We start from the raw sequence: 20,271 nt of genomic DNA on the forward strand, positions 1-20,271 counted from the left end.
TCGTTTAAAACAAAGGCAGAAGCCAACATTGAGGCTGAAGATTTAATTGATTGAAAATTTAAATAATCTATCATCATAGCGACAGTTCACCTCTGCATAAATAGCAATATACACCATTGCACACAACAGAACTTGCATTCCAATAATTTTATCATAGGAAAAAAAAATTGTATGCTTATAATAAAAATGCCCTACTATGTGTATAGCGGTTTTCTTTTACAATACCTGTAGCTTATAGTATGGTGTCGGCTCATCTATGTGCAGCAGTATGGAGGTGTAGAGCAAGAGATTACACCGCCACCCCCCCCCCCCCCCCCCCCAGGTCTATTTACTAGCATCTGTTCCTCTTATAAATACAGTATTATTCTAAAAACATTTTGAATACAAATATACAAATATACATTCACGTGCTGCCTTCAAAACCAGCAGCAGTAGGGAATACTGTCTCTCTTCACAATCAGTGCACATGATTATTGCTAACACAAGTCCTGACATATTGCTTACTGTGCATCTAATATGGTAGGTGCATCTGTTTGCAAAGGGCTGCGGTAATCCAGGGTGGATTAACGCAAAACCACGTATTCATCTTTAATTCCTGACGGCAAACGGGCTTAACAGATGACAAACTGTCTGCCGCGAGATTTCTGAGCACCAGAGTCATCACGCACACACACACACACACACGGCAGGTCAAATGTACAAATCGGAATAGAAGTCTTGTGGGCCGAGGTGGAGTAAGACTGGAGTGAGGGTCTGTGGTGGGCACAGGGCACCGTCGAAGTACAGACCACCTAGAAGAGACACGGTGGGAAAGAGCAGGTAAGACATGCGTGTCTGAGGGTGGGGGTACAGCAGAAGGCATGGGACATGTACTGCACAGATGAGGAAGAGGATGCTGGCTGTGCGTTATATTTGGAATGAAGAAGAAAAGATTACATTACAAACGCTGGCTGGTATAACATATCTGACCTACTCTGCAAGACAAACCCGACCTTCAATAGTCTATAGAGCATTCTCACGCAGTGTAAATGAAACTAGTCATGAGATTTAGAAAAATCAACATTTTATTCTTTTCAACACCCCCCCCCCCCCCAAAAAAAAAAACAAAACAAAAAACACATGTACACGTAGATACATATAAGGGAACAGCCAAAACACAAGAATACTATGTCCAAACAAATACTATAAATAATGTTGAGGACACAGGAAGTGGGGAGGGAGGGGTTGGACAGGGCTGTGTGGGGGGAGGTGGGATCGAATGGGCAACACACAAGGCAGAAATGTACCCTCTAAAAACACACACACACACACACACACACACACACACACACACACACACACACACACACACAAAACATTTCAAAATGGTGGCGTGTATAAACGGAAGATGATGAGCAAACTAAAATGCCAGAGTGACTTGGAGGATGAAGAAATTGTTCAGCATTTTAGTAGAAATCCTCGTCTCTGCCTCATGTCATTCTCTCCTCCTCTGCATGCATTTTAAAGATACTGAGCAGAAGACTGCTGCTTTAGCTTGGCATAAGGATGAAGTCAACAGGAATACACCCATTTCTGCCCAATTTTGTTTTGCAACTCTATTGTTTTCATTTGTGCACACAGCACAGATCAATTTATGAACTCCATCACTATCCACTTTAAAGTTTTCTAATATTACTTCACAATGCAATTCCACTTTGTGCAAAACAGGCAATCCAAACGGATGAGGCGATAAATTCACCCCAGTCTGGGTAAGCAGGCACAAGAGGGATTTCCTGCCAAAACATTCCACTGACACACTATATATACCCTGAACGCATGCGATGCATACCGTATGGAGGTGGCACTACAGGACCGTAGCCATAGGGGGCGTAGCCTGTAAGTGTGTGGGCACACAAAAACAGAAGGAAAAAAAAAAAAAAAAAAAAAACAGGATTATATATTGAATTTTACCTTCAACGCATAAAAACACTTACGAAGAAATGCTGACCTGGGCTGAAGTACGTCGTGGTGGGAGGTAGCAGTGGAACGAGTGGCCTTGGTATTGTAACGCATCTCTTGCCTCTAGAAAACCCATTTGTAGCGGCTGGATTCGCCTAACAGTGAATGCAGATGCACACGTAATGCAGCGAGCTCGTGCACGTGGGAGAGGGTTGGACCCACGTGCACCCGGACGGTTACCTTCACGTAGGGTCTTTTCCTTTTGTTGCTGGCCACGCTGTTTGCGGAGAACAGCCGTTCTATGGCCGCCAGGGCCGCGTTTGCCTTCGCCACCTTTTTGCTAGGCCCGCATCCTCGGAACCGCTGCCCGTCCACTTTCACCTGACGTGGGAGGAGAGCAGAGGCCTTGGAGCACGCTTCAGAGCAGGTTCACGCTCGCACGTGATTCATCTGACCACCCGCAAAATAAAAGAGTCCAGGCCATAAGCCATGGCCACCATATACGAGTTTTGAGATTGAACGGCATTCTGTGCATTAGCATTAGAGATGCAGTAAAAAAAATTGTAACACACTGTTACAGTTGTAATTGTACTGCAAGTTGTACTGTAGTAATTTCCCCTTGGGGATGAATAAAGTACTCTATCTATCTATCTACAGTCATCAATGTTGCATATTGGACACGGCTTTTCAAATCAGCTGAGAACATTTCAGTTCACAGGTTCAGGTACATGTTTGTGGACAAAAGGGCGATAAATTCTACCTCAATGATGAATCTCTTCTGCTGGCTCTCGCCATTTTCAGTGATGAGGTCATAAGACAGGCCCCTCCTCCTCTCATTCAGCTCCATCACTGGGTTTTTACCCCTAGCCGTAAGGACAGGACCTTGACTCCTAACCTGAAAACCAAAATCATTACGCCTGCTGTATCTGTTGGAACTCAGCAGATGTTCAACTTTATTACGCTTCTCCCACAAGATGGAGCACAGTAGAAACATTAATTATGGAGACAGTTTGACCAGGGATGCTAAATGTGAACAGAAATTTGTAGCACGTGAAACTAAGAAGACACAATGGTCATGTTCTCTGCCAGCTCTGCATTTTATTTTATTTATTTATTTATTTATTTAGCCTTTTGAATTAAATTACAAAAATCTTTACCTTGGTAGAAGAAGGGCCGTCTGTAGAGTTATTAGTGGAGCTCGTGGACAGAGCTGGTCCGTTCCTCACACCAACCGATTTGCTCTCAGCAGTTGCTGAACCTACCTTAGCACCTGAGACTCCAAATGTTATTGCAAAACTGTCAGGCAGGTCTCATAGGAATAGATTAAAGTGTTATCTTTATAAGTAGTGAAGGCTCATTAAAAGGCAGGGGGTAATAAAAGATTTGCATACTGTTAATCATTTTAATCTTCTTGCTTCTAGGTTCTTCTAGTGTTTCCTCCTCACAGTGTCTTCTCCGTGATGTCCCTGCAGAACCCCAAACACATGTTCAAATATAAATAGAAAACAAATGTTGTTATACAAACCATACGTATCACACAAATAAAGACACCAACCTTCTCCATCTGTTGATTTTGGCTCCATTAGGGGTTTAGGTGCAGACAGAGGCTCCATCTCTAGGAACCTGTGTATCTGGCTGAAAGCAACTAGCCGTAATGCATGCTAAAAGGGACAGAACATTGGGCTTCAATTATTTGCTCATTTTACACACATCATTTACTTTCCACTTTCCCAGGCAGCACATGTGGCCAGAAGGAGAGACCTCTAACCTGTGCAGTCTGGGTAAGAAGCTCAGCTTGGTCGTTTGTGATGGCTGACAAAGCGTCTTTTGGTTCTTTTTCGCACGGGTCGTGTAGTCCAGGACCGCCTGAAAGGAGAAGGAACCGCAACTCCTCGTCGCAGTCCTTAGGTTATCAGTGATCTCATATTCATCTGACCACACTTACCTGGAAGCAGGATGCCTGACGAGATGCATCCCAAGACCCTTCTGAGAGCCTCGCTTGGCCCAAGTGGCCTGTAACTTGTGGCGACGGCTTTCTCGCAGATCAGCTCGAGTGGCTGACGGGACAGAACACACAATGTGGTGCAAAGCAGGACAGGTAAGACATTAACATGAACGAAACACCAGCTGAAACTAAATACACCAAGGTCCAGGTACCAATGTCACAAAGAAATGAGTAACTTGGAGAAACTGAAACTAGGGAAAACCAACTCAAGACACTCTGCAGATCTTATAGTGACCATGCAGGCCTTTATTCAACCATTAATGTCAAATGAGAAACTGAACTAGTCATGGCCACAGATTTCTTTTAGAGGATTTGTAGTTAAATGATAAAGGATGCAGGAACTTCAACTGATATCTTGGTGTATTCTTACCTTTTAAAAGAGCAATTAGATCAAATCATTCACTTCACTTTTTACTCTGTAGCAATTTTTCCAAGACCTTTGAATTGTCTTGTTTGTTGTTATCCCTTATGAAAGGGTCTTCCCACAACACTGACAGTGTCAAACTTATGTTTTTATGCTCTTATGAACTCATGCAACTAATTTATTCACTGCTTTAATCTGCCAAGTATTACAATGATAAAAATCTTGTTATTATTAATTTGAAAGCACGGCAGGCACAACTGTCCAGACCATACAACACTCCAGCCTGCTGGACTCACCCATCCTTTGAGAGGCTCCCAGGGTGGCCTTTTGTTGCATATGTCCCTGAGAATTCGCAGAACTATGAGACAGGCCTTCTTACCGCTTACTCTGACCTGAAGAAGCCACACCAACACCTCAGTGAAAAGATTTACAGTTACGATGCAAAAATGTAATTCCAATGTTGGAGGACATGCAGCTGACAAGCGAGACGCAGAAAGAAAAGACGAAGGCCGAGGAACAGGAAAGAGTGTTTCGGTGAGGAGTGCCTTAGTCAGTTTGGATCATTCAGAGGCGAGATGAAAGTTGTCAAATTTTGCAGCCCAACTGGACAGTGATGCGCCTACATTTTTCAAGTCTAATATCAAATTGTTCCAAGCTGTGAATGGGTTCAAAACTTTATTTGTCTGTGTCAAAAAGAACCAAATAGTGCAAACTGATGGCCGACCTGGAACCATTTGGTATGTCGCAGAGAAGCCAGTGCAAGCAGGCATCTCTGCGGGTCCAGAAGATCAGATGGATCTTTCACATTTGTGTTTTCCACTGGCGAGAAGAACAGAACACAGAACAGACACAGACAACAGATTTGCCATGAGCTTTTCTGTCAGAACACGCTGGCAGAAAAGTGGAACACTACTGTTAGTACCCCACTGATCTGACTGAGTTCAAATGAAGTCGTGAGATTATTTCAAGCCAGTTAGATATTTAAAAAAAGGCTCAGGGGAATGTTACAGTGAGTTATTTTTACCAAACTGAGATGCAGATCAGTGGTTTGGGTAGTGAGCAGACCAAACATGTTAAAATGGGGAAGAACTAAAAATACTAGCATGAGCCTGGGCCAGAAGCAGGAGAGCAGTGCACCTCCGCCAGCATCACGCTTGTCCAACCAGAGACTGCAGAGCTGTTGGAGACACAGAAATTTGACCTTTCCCTTTCCTGCTGCTGTTGTTGTTGTTGAGCTCCATGCTGGTATTTTTGTCACGTTGGTCAGATGTTTATATCATCCCAGGAAGCTCTCCTGAGAAAACCAACATCCTAACCAGCCTGACAACGAGATCATTAGTGATCTGGCGCTGAAGGTGTCGTGGTGTTTGTTACACACTAACCATCATAAACAACGTGGCAGTACTGGACCAATTATATCAACACTGCCCTCCAGATACATATAAAAAAACTGACAGGACATTTGTGCAATATTCACAAACAAATTATGCTATTATAGAGAAAATGGAATAATTCAAGAGAAGAAAAAATAATAATTTCATTGCCACTTCCAATTTCCTTTCAGCTTTAGAAATTCCAAGCGCAGTGACGGAGAGAGGGAGGACAGGAGAGCAGAGGGCGCCGGATTCCAGAGCAACCCCTCCACACACCAGCTGCCGCAGCAAAGCAAGCAAGAATCCGGTAGCACCAGGCAAGGCGCCAACAACGGGCTCGGATGTTGAGGTGACTTATCCAGAAGCCATGTGAATTTCCCTTCTTCGGTCGATTAGAAAAGGAAAAAAATAAAAATAAAACAGTGAAAGGCCCCAAAAGCACTTCATGTATTGGTGAGCAGGGAGAAACCACCGAATGACGGTCTGGAGATGCAGTGCTGCATGCGGGGATTCACCACCTCGGGAAAGGAGGCCCGTTCGTCATGCGTTCGCCCGCGGCTGTTACCTTGGCCTTTCTCCTGCATTGAGGCGAGTGTGACCCTGAGAGGCACATCAGGTCTGCTGCTTTTGAATACGAGAATAGCTGCCTCTGGAATGTGCGGCTGCACCGTGTGCCTGTCCGCCGTCAGATTCTGCAAAGGGAGAAAGAGAAGACGCCATGTAGACCATGGACGCACAACAATCTGATGTGCCGAAGCTCTAACGTTACCTCCGTCACCTGCATGGTCTCCGAGTAAGCACTAATCTAATATTAGATTAATACATCTAATACATAATGAAATAAGCCATGTTGAGTAAATACAAACAGTTAGGCTATCAGGTTAAGGCTAAGCTTAATTTCCCAATGACTTGTGGATGTAGCTTCTATAATGAGGCAAAATAAAGTATTTGCTATTTTGTATTCCAGATAGCAAAGTTTCTACCTGTTAACATCTATCTGGTCTAAAGTTTGTAATTAAAATAATTTGGCTATAGTTCAACTACTTCCAGTGAAGAGCAGCTGATAACTCTGTTAATTACATTTCGGGTGAATCTTCTTACAGCACTGACTGTGAAAATCATTACTGGAGCATTTCAGACATGTGGGCTATTTTGAGAGGGGCCATACCACGCCTCAGTTTCAGTCTAGCTTTAAAGCAGCCAAAAGCCCTTGAAGACCCAATTGGAAATGCTCTGAATAACGCTAGCTAACCTGCAGCTGCAGGGGCAGGTTGGAACAGATGGTTAGAAGCAGTTTTGTGGTGGGCATCTCTCGACACAACAACACCAGCTCCAGGTCCATCACCCCCTTGATGAGGAGGCCCTTGGCCACTGATCCAACACGCACCACACCGACCAACGGCCCCCCACACCTGGCAACAAAAGCCACTGGCATCACATGGACGACTGACAGGGCAGTTACATCCAGGCCCAGGAAAACTGATGCCTGAAAAGATACCCAAAGACACTGCAGACAGCCGTAAACCTGCTGGAGGACTGTTGTGTGAAAGTTGGTAAAACCTGTTCAACTTTATGATCATGTGATTGAAACACAAGTGTAACAGAGCCTGAAGAACTTACTTCAGTTCTGCAGTTTCCGCAGATATAACGGCATCGGCCTTTGTGGAATTACTTAACCAGTCGGAGACGTGCTTAAGTCCAGCCTCCACAACCGACACTAAGGACTGGACAACGTCCAGCTCTTCCGCTGACGGGTAGACAGCAGAGTGTTTTGCCAACATATAACGGTCATCGCTGGCCAACGATCCAGGACAACTCTAAAAGAAATATACAGGCCTTTACACAGGCAGAAAGTTACGCGATATAACAACACATGCACACGTGCGCATTCACGCACGTGAGTGAAATCATGTGTGAATATAGGCGCGCACACGCGCATTAAACGGCATCTTACGTCAGTGGTCTCGTCCATTGCAGATTAGATAGTGGCGATCAGGTCTGTACCACAATACAGCTGACCCAAAGTCTTCATTTATTGACGGTTCACCTCCACGTCAAATCTTCGTTATGCACTTTTGATCCAGTTAGAGATCTGGAAACCCGAACGCGCATGAATCAGGAACAAAACAACACCTCACACAGGCGATATGATACAAAGTTCCCAGATCTTAACTGAGACCGGTTAATTGTCTGACACAATCGATGCTCAATTAAGACTTGCATCTACATAGCAGTTAGGAGACAATTTCAGCGTCACAAAATGTGTCGAAAGTTTATACGTGTTTATATACATACATACATATATATCTCGCAATGTCAAAAACAGTCAGCTTGTTCTGTATATGTCTTCAAATAAATACAAAATTCATTTTGTTAAATGTACAACAAAAAGTTAAATTCGCAATAACACCCAATGCCCCGATGGTTTTCTCTCTCTTGCCGGTCAGCTGCGTTAAGTCCCGGTGCGTCTCTAACGCATCTAACCGGCGAGCTCTAGTTGCTGTAGTTGACGAGCGAAACGGACCAACTCCAGCTTTCACAGAAAGGGAAAGTAAACCTTTGGTTATTCAACAAACGAAACATTTCCTCTGTGGTTAAGAGGCGTACATTCACATGACCGTGCCAAGTTTAAGAGCGTAAAGTGGCGGTGGTGTTATTAGTAAATCACGCGCTTTGACGGAATGCTGCAGCGTTGACTCACAATCATTAAGAGTTGGCAGGTCGACTAGCCAGGTTGTGCAAATCGGAACCGAACTACCCGTGGCCGCATACATAAGGTCTGTTTCATACATTTAGTATTGCTAAACACTTACCGGTTTAGTACAAAGGAATAAATGCGCAAACGCTGAAAATGTCTCTGTATCGGCGCAGGTGACCGAGTGGTGCATGTGATATTCTACATTATCGCAGACTGCAGCAGATCGCTGGTTGGGCTCCCACACTTGAAGTAGACGACAATATCGGCGCAGGCGTGTGGGCTCCCGCAGCAAGTGCATTATATTTGCTGCAGCACCGATCTTTAAGTTGTCGTTTCAGATTTCGACTGGATATGGTGCGAAGTCGTTTAAATGCCGGTGCTTAAACGTATAACGAACGTTTTCGTTTTTTGCTGGGGGTTTGGGTTTTAAGAGTGATATTCAGCTTGGAATATTGAATGCCCAAGTTTCCTTTCATGGTTGGCCTATGGAATAAAAATACCAGGCTATTTTGATGCGGCATTTTCTCTTCCTTTTAAGTCTGTTTTCTAATGAAGAACATAGTTATACAGCCACAAGAAAGCCTGCGCGGTTTGTACAAAAGGTGATGAAATGAGAAACGTAATGGCCGACCAAATATAGCATCGGTCATGCATTTTTGATGCAGTCTGACATCCAGGAAAAAAAGATTTAACTTTGAGGCCGGTATATCCAAAATAAAAATAAAAAGGTTAAAGAGCTATACAAGAACAAATCTTCATTTTTAATAATTTGTTCAAATTCTACTTTCCTCTGAATGTCACATTTATGGACTAAACCATCCTTATTTAAAATAAATTACAGCGGTAGACACACTGTCATAACCAGCAAGTGTAAATAAGTAGATAATAAGTAATGGCAATTATTGACTGAATGAAAAGAATGCATCACAGTGTAACACCACATTGGACACGTGTACGTGTGTATCTGCATGTTCCAGAATTCCTTTCTTATGGCCACTTACATTAACAGACACCGCCATATAGCATTGATGTCTCTAGGACAAGGTTGGCACAATGTTTGATGCAAACTTCAGAATTTCATTTTTAACAAAATTCATTTAAAAGGATACCATGCTACCATCTACTGACAGAAAATAAAAATACATCTTGATGTGCTATTACAAGGAGCAAGTTTTAATCGGATCTGGGTTTTGTTACTTCTTAATTAAATAGTTCACTTGGTTATCTTCACAGAAACTACCCGTTGTCATTTAAAAAGTCAAATACACAATTGTTTTTAACGGAGTAGTCAGTATAATGCTGTTGTGGACCCAGAGGGGCTGAATCCTTCCTATGGCATTTGCCATCTAAGCAGAGTTATTTCACCTCTTCTGAAAGGTTCAGGCTGCCAGGTACACATTTCACCCTCAGCTAGGGCTTTGGAGGGCTTAGTTCCTTTCTGTCTTTGCTGTTTCCTGTGGAAATACCAGAGCAGACTGGTTCACCACTGTGAATTATCTATATTGACATGACTGCTACATTTATTTTGACTTACCTTTGCAGATAAAGCTGTGTGCCTTTGGACAGAGGCCTGTCTTGGAAAGGACAGTGCCACGCATGTGTGTTTGCCTTGGGACCAGCCCCAGGTCTCCGGTTTGGAAGTGTGTGAGCCGTGAGACAGCCTTTGGCATCTGGGCCTGCAGATCCTGCCTTTAGCAGTAAACAGGCAAATATGAGCAGACGCCACAGATATGGCATCTTTATGTTTAGACTTCATTCACCATCATGTAGAAAAATGTGTGGGGGAAAAAAAACCATCAGGTCACCATCACCTTTCAATGTCTGCCCTTTTTGTGAGCTTGTGAGTGTGGTCTGTTGAGGGGATAAAGTCAGAGAGGGTGGGCCCTTTGCCAATAGCAACAGCACTGTTCAGAACAGCCAGAAGCTTCTGGATCATGTGACCTCGCCGGACGAGGGCATGTGCTTCCGAGTCCTCCTCTTTTGGCACTTCCTGTGACATACAATTAATAAAACCACCACCCGTTTTTTTCAGCACTTCCTGTGTTGTGTATCTGCAAGGGTCAGGTGCAGCATCACCCTCAAGGCCTCCGTTAAAGCCGCGGCCGCCTCTTGAAGAACCTCCTCGAGCCGTCTTCGCTGCATCTTCTCCTCTTGAAGCTCGTTGCGCAGCAGCTCCGTCTCAGCTAGCAGTCGGTTCAGTTCCTCCACAACCAGGTCGTGTTCCTGTCTGAGTACAAGGGTCACATCATCAAACGGGCAAGGTCAGTTCAAGCGGAGACCTTCCCTTGTTGACAAGATACGGATGTTATTGAGACACCATGCTCAGAACCTACACTGAAAAAAATGAAGCATTGGCTCAATGTAATAAAATTGAATTATTCAATCACATGAATTTTTTTTCATTGAATCAATCCAAAAAACTAAATTCATTTAGTCATGAATTTAGTTTTTTGGATTGAGTTAATGAAAAAAAATTCGTGTGATTGATTAATTCAATTTTATTACATTGAGCTAATGCTTTATTTTTTTCAGTGTAGAGGACCAACCTGAGAGCGTCATGCCCTTTCTGAAGAGCACCGTGGTCATCCAGCATCTGCTGGTACGCTTCCTTTTGCCTGTTACAGTTGTCAATCTCTGCAAACATCTGCTTGCACTTCTGTGTCAGCTGCTGCACCACCTTCCAGGAAGGGTGGAGGAGGTCTAAATATAAATTCTTGCATCATCGCTTAACCATTGTGTCAGGTTACTCATGATAGTGCCCTACCGCAAACAAAAGATGACTGGTAAATATGGGTTTAGACTAGAAATGAATGTGCATTTGATATATTACTTTTTGGTTCCCAAGGTTCTTCCTGGTCATCTCATTCAGCAAAGGCTCCATGATATTCATTTCTCTTTTGAGCTGCTTCTCTCTGGCCTTCAGGGCATCGTTCTCCTCCAGAAGCCCTTTGTGCTTGTCGGCCAGCTGCCTGAGCTGGGCCGTCACCCACATGTTCTCGCGGATGGCCCTCAAGGTCGTCTCTGGCATCTTGCGGTCCGAGACTCGGCGAAATTCGGCAGCGACGTCGTTCACATGCTGTTGCATCTCTTTCTTCAGTCTGTACAAGGGGAGAACACAACATATGTCACACTCCTAATCCCGCAGAGGTTAATCTGTACTTGGGATGCCTGACTGCAAACTGTCCATGAAGAAGAGCCAGAGGCTGACGGTCTAGACGCCTGCTCGAGAGGTTATAAACGCAACTGTTAGCACTTGAAGAATCGAGCTCACATGGGTTGCATGTTCGTCCAAGAATATGTTGTTTCGTTGTGAACACAGCTGCACCAACCTCTCATTGTCCAGTATGGCCTTTCTCTCCAGGTTGTGTACAGCCGATTGGTGATCCTGCTTCTCTTGTTCCAGCTGTTCTTTCAAAGACGCCAGCCGAGTCATAAGCTCATCCTTCTGCGCTCGGAACTCCTCCAGACATGCTAACTTCCCAGCTGGAAACACAGGAGAGTCAGGCCTCACAGAGCTCACTGACTTTAGTAACATCAAGCAATGCATGCCACTACAGTAAAGTTACGCTAATGTTAAAAGTCATTTCTAACTAATTGAGAGCACTACCTTAAAATAATGGGGAATTACATAGAGCAGCATCTCTTAGAAAGCTGAAAAACTTAAGGCCCAAGTGAAAACAGTCCAATAGGAATACACTCTATCTCTTCTATTATACCCTGATGATCTTTGCCTTAAGTTATTTGATTAAGTGTGGGACATACTCCTTTGTGAAATTCCTCCCAAAGCTAAATTGGCTATGGTCAATGTACAGCAACAACTTTAACTTTCATTTGTTGTGTGAGATTTTTTGCTGAGCAAGGATTCCTGGACTCAGACTGGATGGTGGTTCAGTGGTTTTTACCTAGGGCCATATTCTCTGAAGTGAGTTTGTCTTTGCTCTCCTGAAGCTCATGGCGGAGAATGCTCATCTGCATCTCAGATGACTCCTTCTCTGTATCTTTGGCTATTTGTAATGCCTGAAGTTTCTCCGACAGGTCCGAGAGCTCCTCCTCTTTCTGGGCCAAGGAGCGTTTCAGATAGAGCACTATGTCCTTCTTCTCTCTCTCTACGTTGTTGTAGCTGGTGGAAAAATCTTTCTCCCGAACCTCCAATTCATCACATTTGTGCTGATATCTGAATTAAAGAGAATTAGGAGAGGTTGAGAATTATGAGGCTTTTCCTGTGTCACAGAGTGAGTCAGCTGTTCTGTGGTGCGAAGTATCACATCTGGTTAATCATTTACAATAGGATATTCTATGATCTAAAGTATTGGTTTCATTTAGACTTCCTCATGAGCACAGCAACGAGGACGACTAAATTGAAATAACAGCCTGGCCATTCAAAAGTCAAACAAACGTTACAAACGGTGAAACATTAGTATTCAACTTGCCAGGTAAGTCTAAATTCCTGTACTATTAGGCCTAAGAAAAAAGAAAAAGCAGTATTGCGGTAAGCTATTATCCGTTTAAATCGCAACCACTGCCAAGGATGTGCTATAGTTCGCAATAAGCGGTGTAACATTTGGCTAGAAGTTTCTCACTTTTCTAGTCGCTCCTCTAAGTCTCGTATTTGAGCCCGGTAAAACTCTTTGCCTTCTTCGGATAACTCTTCATCGACTTTCCCCCCAGATCCAATGCCTTCTTTCTTGCTGGACTTGTCCGCACCTTTCTTTCCATTCTTTTTAAGGGGCATAGCTAGTCAGCTACCACCACCTCGACTAGTAAAGTTTGGGGATTCCAAGCAACGCCAAGACTCCGAGCTGTCTTAGTGTTTCCAAGGACGTGACGTGCGCACAACAGAACGGACGGGACAGCAGCCCGTGGACCTGCAGACGGGTCTCGCATTACTGTTGTCTGTAGCTACAATATTTCAGATAATATTGCGTCCCTTAGATGTGACATGTAAATCAACATTAAAATAGCAACATTCCATATCGAAATGTTATTGTGCTACAAATGCCAGCCACCACAGTCGACTGGTCTCGGACAGGCACTGCTACGGTTAGTCGAAACGAGAGAATTAGAGTACGAGTATTAGTATTAGTATTAGAGAACTACTGGAAGGCCTATAGTCTGGGCTGATCTCTTTGCTACTGCATGAGTAGCGTGGACAAAGACCACGCTGTATGTTAACTAAAGTGTCTATCTAACGGTTCTGTCATGCGAAAAATATGCAAGAAATGTTCCATTTCCTCTGTTATTGCCTCATAGTGCCAGAAGCGGATTAGAGAAAAAAAACTAGGCCGCATGACAAAAGTGGTGATTAAGTTTCACTGCGAATTTAACATTTAGACGGTATCTTATCTGTACCTTATCACTTAAAGCCTATATCTTGTACAAGTTACAAAAATTCTCCTCCACAAAAGGGAAAGGATTCGTGCTTCTCATTTTCTCGCTTTGTAAATTGTGTTTATTTAAAAGGTCACACACATAAGGGGATCTCACAGTTACACACACACACACACACACACAAAGAGAGAGAGAGAGAGAGAGAGAGAGAACATCACTGAAATTATGGATTTGTGACAAGCAAATCATGCCTCAAAAAAATAATTACATGCGGATTTGCAGTTATTGTGGTACATTTAAACTGAGCTGTCGTTACTGAAGTACAGATATTGTCTCGATAATGTAACTTTTTGAAGACGTTACAGAAAGCCCTTAACAACGGCGTACAGAAACAAGTGCACCGTGGTCGTACCGTTAACCCCGCCCCCTGCCGGCGCCGTGGTCGTACCGTTAACCCCGCCCCCTACAGGCGCTGAGAAAGCGCGTCTTCGTCTGCGAGCTTGTGGACGTTGCGCAAGTGTCAACTTTGACAACACCAAACCGCACGTTCTCTTAGTCATCGTTATTTGCATGGAATTTAAGCAGTGGATGTGTGCTTTATATTAACCTTTAAGGTAAGATTCTGAAGTTTAGGTCGTTGTAATCACATGAATACATAGGTTACTGCAATATTTTGCTGCGCAACACGTTGCACAGTTTGTTAAGTTATCTCTTCCGTCAGAAATTGAGTGGAATTAGCCAAATTTAGATATTGGAGACGTCAGAAGGCTTGGAGAGAGATATCGTGGATCTTAAGAAACTTGTTTTGCACCGAATGTGGCCGAATCACATAGTGGCCAGTAAGCAGAACCTATGCTTTTGAAATTAAATGTCAATCCGATTTTCTCCCAAGATATTTTCTTAATGTTTTGCATGTGGTTTGCATTGGTGTTGTTTGTGTGTTTGTTTTTGATTTGTTTGTTGCCTTTAACAATGGCCTTGTTGAAAAGTCCAACGTAGTTTTATTACACACATTCTTCTGCCTGTGACTGATTTATGATTATGATTTAAATCAGGCTGCCACGCTTTATTCTCTTTCATCTTGGAATACCATGTCAGCCTTTGGTTGTTTGTGTATTCATTGAAAAACTAAGTATATATCATGTAAAACACATCTATAAAATGTTTTTTTCAAGGCCATGAATCAAATGTCCTCTATAAATAACTATAAATACATAGGCTAATCCGATTTAGCTATAAACTCTATAAAACAATTTCTAAATTAGTCCAGCCTACCAGTTAGAATGTATTATTATTATTATTATTATTATTATTATTAATATTGTAGTTGTTGTTTTTGTTAGTCCCAGAGCAAAGAAGCTTTGTTTGGGGAAGATCACGTCTGTAACTGGGTGGTGTCACACATGTCTGTTTCTGTGCCTGTCATTACTGGCCCTATAAATGTGCTGGGTTGCATAACATCGCCCCCTGATGCTCAGAGGACCCAAGTGGTCCTGGGAAAGATCAGCACAGTCCGCCCCTCTGATGATTTCCTGTCTTGCAGCCTGGCCAGCACACGCACTATACAGGACTTTCCCAAGCAGCTCATAGTCCTTCCAATGTGTCTATATGCAAGACATACAACAAAGCATTTAATCACAAATGACGTCTTACTACATGGTGTGCGATTAATCTGTATTGTATATTAAAATCGAATTGTGTTTTTTCTTATTTAGTTATTCAGAGTCCATGGAACATGTTGGTGAATATGTGATGGTGAGCTTGCACCCTTTTTTTCTCATAAAAAGCTAGAATGACGTCCAACGTTCAGTTTTCAGGCTACTAAGATAAATTGTTGTTTGCCAGACTGCAGGGATGTAAATTTCAGCTTGAAGTGTGTTGCTTTTTCTGTATTTGTTGTACTGAAATTCTTTCAGAGAATCCCAGACACAGAGGAATCCAAGCTCTGAACAGTAAAGCTCTAATTGAATTAGGATGGGTGACACAAAAGGGTTTGGCCCACCGCCAGTGTCTTCAGAATGCAAGCAGTCAGCCTGGGTTTCTATAGGCAACCAGCCATTCTCAGTTGGACTGCTTATTTTACTGTAACAAAAACAGTGATTCTTTAATACTTGGTGCCTTCGTCTTATCAGAACACTAATTATTGCAGCCTTGTTGCTGTTGATGTCCCTGGACTATGTCAAAAACACAAATTGCTTTTAGGATATATTCAGCCTAAATTGTCACACATTAGGTTTGCAGTTGTGAATAAACATTGATAAATATGCACGTTGGTTTTGAGTGTGGGTCCTGCATTCATTCCTCTTTTGTCATGCGTCCTTGTAATGATGTCAAGCTAACCTACTTCAGAGATATATTAGCCAATTAAGCACTGGAACACAATGACGTCACCATAACAACTGGCTAAAACTGTAGATTTTAAATGTGAAATCCATCCTGTGGGAAGAGTAGCTTCATGTCGGAGAGCAGAAACATGTACAGATGGTGCATTTTTCATGTGGAGAAATGATTACAGCGATTTCCAAATGAGACCATTTCTCTTTTTTCTGCTTTTGGAAGTTTTCAAAAGAGGCGTGCCTGTTGGACACACCGGCGGAGAAACTGAGGAAAGAACTGGAAGAGGAGCTGGCACTCGGCAACAGCAGTTTACAAAGTCATGGCTGGTACCATGGACGCATACCTTGGGAGGTGAGTCAGACCATTAGACCGGAATCAAATTGCATGGTCTTTATGTCAGATGTTTCTGTGCTGAAGCCATGAATTATGCCATCCTGAACATTTAACTAATTGCTCCCAAAATAGATGCGAACAAACAAGGTTTTTGGCTGGTTTAAGTATTGTCTAGGCATGTCTTTGAAGCATTTCAGAGAACCCTTTGTCCGTAGTATGCAGTCCAAGAGTAGAGGTCATACTTCAGGATGTTCAGAGATGTGCCCTCCTGCTGTGCATGAATGTGAGGAACATCTGGAGTGCTTCACAGGAGGGCTAAGGCCCTGTCACTGTTCTTCACACCACAGGTATCGGACTCCCTGCTGCACCGGGATGGGGATTTCCTGATTCGGGATTCTCTCTCCAGTTCGGGAGACTACGTCTTAACCTGCCGCTGGAATTGCCAGGTTCTCCACTTCTTAATCAGCAAAGTTCTCCTCAGATCCAGTGATGAGTACACACGGACGCAGTATATTCTGGAGGGAGAAGCGTTTGACTCCATTTCGACCTTGGTCCATTTCTATGTGGGTAATGAGGCTCCCATAACCAAGCACAGTGGGGCACACATCTATACACCAGTAAATAGGACACTCCCACTGTGCTATCTGGAGGCGATGTTTGGCCAGGCTCAGACCAGTCCAGAGGGGACTCCGTTAAACTCACCTGTGCGTGGGAAAGCAGGCCTGAAGAAAAGATCTAGTGTTGCAGTGACAGAGGCTCTGGAAATAGAGCTAGTTAACCCTCAGAGGTGAGATGGACCTTGATACATTCCTCAGTTATGAATTGCTAATCTAACCGTTTATGGTTGGTTTGAGTTTTAAAAATGTTTCACTTTTGCTATTTTAATGAGGTATGGCTGCTGAGGGGTGTGTGTTTATTAGTGTTATTTCACACTCTTACCACAGGGAGGCAGTCAAGAGCTTTGTTGGAAACCTCAAACAGCACGTCGTAGTGACTTCATCCCCCACGCCACTGAACACACGTAAATGCAGTTATTCTGTCTGCACACAAGCTTGCACTGTAAAAATACATTAAATTATTAAGCTTTTGTGTTAAATGCATTTGAACTGTGAAGTCTGTCCTTCTCTTTGTAGTCTGCAGACGGAGAAGGAGTCCATCGTGCAACAGGAAGTTTGTTGTGGTCCCCTCATCTCCCGTTCTGGAAAGACCCAATGAAGCACAGCTTTATCCCTCCACCACAGAAAATAGTGCAGTGAACTGTTTGGAGCCTACACTCAACATCTGGTCTACCATGACACAGTCCTGTCACAGTACACCAGCAGAGACCAGCACCCTGCTGTCCAGCTCTGCCATCTCCCCACACAGCCATAGTCCCGTAGGGCCTCCCCACAGTGGACAAGAGGACCAGACTGTGCCCGGCCTCGTGGAGGAGGACAATGGGGATTATTTAATGCCTCTCGTTGTTGAAACAGCCTCTAGTTTCAGACCCAGCATGTACCAGTCACCCCTGTTGCCTGCAGAGAACAAACCCCTAGAAACAAGGGTGCTGAAGAGAGTTAAGAAAGTGCTAACAGATGCTGATACAAAAGCCATTGCCATGCACATCACAAAAGTCGACTGCATGGTAGGGCTTGTTATTATTATCAGGGGGATTCAGCTTTCTTCAGATAATGTTCAGTAGGGGCACAATAATTGTATTAAAGCCGGCAACTGTGTTAAACTGGGGGTCCTTTGTTAACCCATCATGTATGGCAACCCACAATAACAAAAAATAACATAAACAAATGGACCAGCCTGTTCTGTTGTCATTGCTATTTTCTTATATTGGCTCATTTTCATTTAATCTACTTCATAAATAATGATGTTTTTTTAGATGGAAATGGCTTTGAAGGACATGAAGTGTTTACACATGTGTTTACACATTCTGGGCCTCTGAAGTCTTCTTTAATGTACAGGTTTCTCGCATACTGGATGTACCCAACGAGAGATCGACGGGGATGGGAGTGAGTTCTGGAATGGAGCTACTTACTCTCCCTCAAGGGCACCATCTCCGACAAGACCTGCTAGAAAGGTCTTTAGTCACACTTTGCTGCTTCTGGCGGTGGCTTCTATAGCACTTCATGATGCAAGACCTTAATTGGTCGTTGTCTCTCTCCCCAGGTCCCACACCATGTCTATCATGCTGGCAGTGGAGATACTGGGTTGCACAGGAAGTGTGGAGGAAAGAGGGGCCCTATTGCACAGAGCTATCTCTCTGGCCTTTGAGCTGAAGAGCAATCTGGGAAACATGTTTGGCTTTGCTGCGGTTATGAGAGTCTTGGAATTATCACAGGTACAGAAGAACTTAACACGTTTAACACAGAGAATTGTCATAGTTGTTAACAGGACAATATGCAAACTAACATGGATTTATAACAGTGTAATGTTATAAATATTAAGACTTCCTCATCCGTACTTCTCCTAATCTTTCTCTAGATTGCTCGGTTGGAGAATACGTGGATGGTTTTACGTCAGAAATACACCGAAAGTGCTGTCCTATATGAGAAAACCCTCAGGCCGTCATTGAAGAGAATGAATGACGGAAAGGGTATCCCGACACCTCTTTAAAGTAGACATAAAGCATCAAATATACCAGCATCTGTCTTTTTGGCTTGTTTGGTAGAACTCCTGTGTTTTAATTAATACTACGTCCACTCAATCTCGCTCTTGTGATATTTTCTTTGAAGAGGTCTGCAATCTTTTGGAGACAACTATTCCTCATGTGCTCCCTCTGCTGGTCCTACTGGAGAAGAGCACGGTCACTCTGGAAGGGTCCGAGTCATGGGAAAGTCTGGACGCCGGGATGGACTCTGTGCTGTGGCATTTGAACACCGCACGGTCCATTGCATGCCACGGGGACACCTTCTCCTCCAACGCAAAGGCAAAGCTACAAGGTATGATGTGTCTCAGTCCATTTATTACACAAACGTATTTGACATTTATATATTAAGAAATGGCGATGCTGTCTTAAGATATATACGATGTGTGCTTTTTTTTGTTGCTTTGTTGTCAAACATATAAATGAGCTAAATATGAACGGATTCTAATGGCTGCCAACAGGTTTCCAGGAGCATCCAGACATTCTGGAAGTTTTCTTGACGGAGTTCCAGATGCGACTTCTGTGGGGGAGCCACGGAGCGGAGAAGAGCAGAGACGAGCGCTATGAGAAGTTTGACAAAGTGTTAACAGCCCTGTCCTACAGGGTGGAACCTCCTCAGCCAGTACAATGACCTAAGGAAAAATCAACCTCCTTCTCAATTTCAGACAACAAACCATGTATTTGTTTATTTCTTTGTTTTTTATGCCATCCTATTTAAATAATGTAGGAAAAATTGTATGCAACTGACTGAACAACAGGACTGAAAAATATTAAATTATTCATTTTTAACTTTTATATGATTTTTGTAAATAGTGTAGATAAAAATCTTTTGAAATGATTAACTTTTAGTTTGGCTTACATATAATAATAATCAGTAATAAATGTCTTTATAAATTACACATCTATTATTATAAACTATATTATTTTATACTGACTATTTTGGGATTTTGCAACTTGTTTCTGATTAAATCAGTTCTTGACTGAATTCCCAATGGTGCTTCCTTGTATTCTTATTACTATACAAAGATTATTAAACTATATTAAGAATTGGTAACATTTATGCTTAACATTTATGGTGTAATATTCCCCAAGTTGACAAAGGTATCTATGTACCCTACATCAAGCATCTAATATTTGCAAGCTGTACCTAGGGCAAATCAAGAGCGTTAGATATCGTGTGACATTATTAGATATTGAATAATTCCGCATTCGCGTGGCATGCAAAGGGCGCTCATTCAACATCACTTCGATTATATC

The 20,271-nt window shown here is 43.0% G+C and overlaps 3 protein-coding genes across 10 annotated transcripts; 1 reads left to right on the forward strand and 2 right to left on the reverse strand.

The window, feature by feature from the left end:
* Positions 1–302: 302 nt before the first annotated feature.
* On the reverse strand, positions 303–8,650 carry LOC143509247 (spermatid perinuclear RNA-binding protein-like). Of its 5 annotated transcripts, none has more exons than XM_076997783.1 (17): positions 8,494–8,649; positions 7,635–7,772; positions 7,301–7,497; positions 6,933–7,092; positions 6,246–6,372; positions 5,032–5,126; positions 4,604–4,699; positions 3,884–3,995; positions 3,707–3,804; positions 3,494–3,599; positions 3,330–3,404; positions 3,096–3,214; positions 2,699–2,833; positions 2,179–2,319; positions 1,988–2,093; positions 1,829–1,873; positions 304–791 (listed from the first exon to the last, which is right to left on the reverse strand). In XM_076997783.1, exons 2-17 carry the CDS (start codon positions 7,650–7,652, stop codon positions 691–693), a joined length of 1,731 nt encoding a protein of 576 aa, XP_076853898.1. In that variant the 5' UTR covers positions 7,653–7,772; positions 8,494–8,649; the 3' UTR covers positions 304–690. The 5 variants fall into 5 exon arrangements, with proteins under 5 accessions (XP_076853896.1, XP_076853893.1, XP_076853894.1 ...); XM_076997782.1 differs by lacking the exon at positions 304–791 and adding an exon at positions 1,091–1,289 and having other exon boundaries at positions 8,494–8,650; XM_076997781.1 differs by lacking the exon at positions 1,829–1,873 and having other exon boundaries at positions 303–791; positions 1,974–2,093; positions 3,096–3,208; positions 8,494–8,650.
* A 239-nt stretch (positions 8,651–8,889) lies between these two features.
* Positions 8,890–13,637, reverse strand: cfap157 (cilia and flagella associated protein 157). Of its 2 annotated transcripts, none has more exons than XM_076997785.1 (9): positions 12,959–13,637; positions 12,281–12,552; positions 11,708–11,861; positions 11,209–11,476; positions 10,925–11,055; positions 10,455–10,605; positions 10,190–10,368; positions 9,913–10,063; positions 8,890–9,832 (listed from the first exon to the last, which is right to left on the reverse strand). In XM_076997785.1, exons 1-9 carry the CDS (start codon positions 13,108–13,110, stop codon positions 9,806–9,808), a joined length of 1,485 nt encoding a protein of 494 aa, XP_076853900.1. In that variant the 5' UTR covers positions 13,111–13,637; the 3' UTR covers positions 8,890–9,805. The 2 variants fall into 2 exon arrangements, with proteins under 2 accessions (XP_076853900.1, XP_076853899.1); XM_076997784.1 differs by having other exon boundaries at positions 9,913–10,067; positions 12,959–13,623.
* On the forward strand, positions 10,505–19,971 carry sh2d3cb (SH2 domain containing 3Cb). 3 transcript variants are annotated; one of them, XM_076997777.1, is made up of 11 exons: positions 10,505–10,639; positions 15,422–15,461; positions 16,266–16,394; positions 16,724–17,163; positions 17,321–17,397; positions 17,510–18,000; positions 18,332–18,447; positions 18,537–18,708; positions 18,852–18,963; positions 19,103–19,309; positions 19,476–19,971. In XM_076997777.1, the coding sequence occupies exons 2-11, from the start codon at positions 15,435–15,437 to the stop codon at positions 19,643–19,645; spliced, it is 1,941 nt and encodes a 646-aa protein (XP_076853892.1). In that variant the 5' UTR covers positions 10,505–10,639; positions 15,422–15,434; the 3' UTR covers positions 19,646–19,971. The 3 variants fall into 3 exon arrangements, with proteins under 3 accessions (XP_076853892.1, XP_076853891.1, XP_076853890.1); XM_076997776.1 differs by lacking the exon at positions 10,505–10,639 and adding an exon at positions 12,701–12,811; XM_076997775.1 differs by lacking the exon at positions 10,505–10,639 and adding an exon at positions 14,168–14,320 and having other exon boundaries at positions 19,476–19,970.
* Positions 19,972–20,271: the final 300 nt, after the last annotated feature.

Source organism: Brachyhypopomus gauderio, chromosome 3, assembly GCF_052324685.1.
Source record: "Brachyhypopomus gauderio isolate BG-103 chromosome 3, BGAUD_0.2, whole genome shotgun sequence".
NCBI classification, from domain to species: Eukaryota; Metazoa; Chordata; class Actinopteri; order Gymnotiformes; family Hypopomidae; genus Brachyhypopomus; species Brachyhypopomus gauderio.

Coding starts and splice junctions, on each gene's coding strand:
- LOC143509247 (XM_076997778.1), bottom strand. Junction 3,600..3,706: donor TTCTTACCCAGACTGCACAG/GTTAGAGGTCTC, acceptor TGTCCCTTTTAG/CATGCATTACGGCTAGTTGC. Junction 2,094..2,178: donor GGAAAAGACCCTACGTGAAG/GTAACCGTCCGG, acceptor ATTCACTGTTAG/GCGAATCCAGCCGCTACAAA.
- cfap157 (XM_076997784.1), bottom strand. CDS start 13,110: ATGCCCCTTAAAAAGAATGGAAAGAAAGGTGCGGACAAGTCCAGCAAG. Junction 11,056..11,208: donor AGAACCTTGGGAACCAAAAA/GTAATATATCAA, acceptor CCTTCCTGGAAG/GTGGTGCAGCAGCTGACACA. Junction 9,833..9,912: donor ACACAGCTTTATCTGCAAAG/GTAAGTCAAAAT, acceptor GTATTTCCACAG/GAAACAGCAAAGACAGAAAG.
- sh2d3cb (XM_076997777.1), top strand. CDS start 15,435: ATGGAACATGTTGGTGAATATGTGATG. Junction 18,448..18,536: donor CGACAAGACCTGCTAGAAAG/GTCTTTAGTCAC, acceptor CTCTCTCCCCAG/GTCCCACACCATGTCTATCA. Junction 19,310..19,475: donor CGCAAAGGCAAAGCTACAAG/GTATGATGTGTC, acceptor GGCTGCCAACAG/GTTTCCAGGAGCATCCAGAC.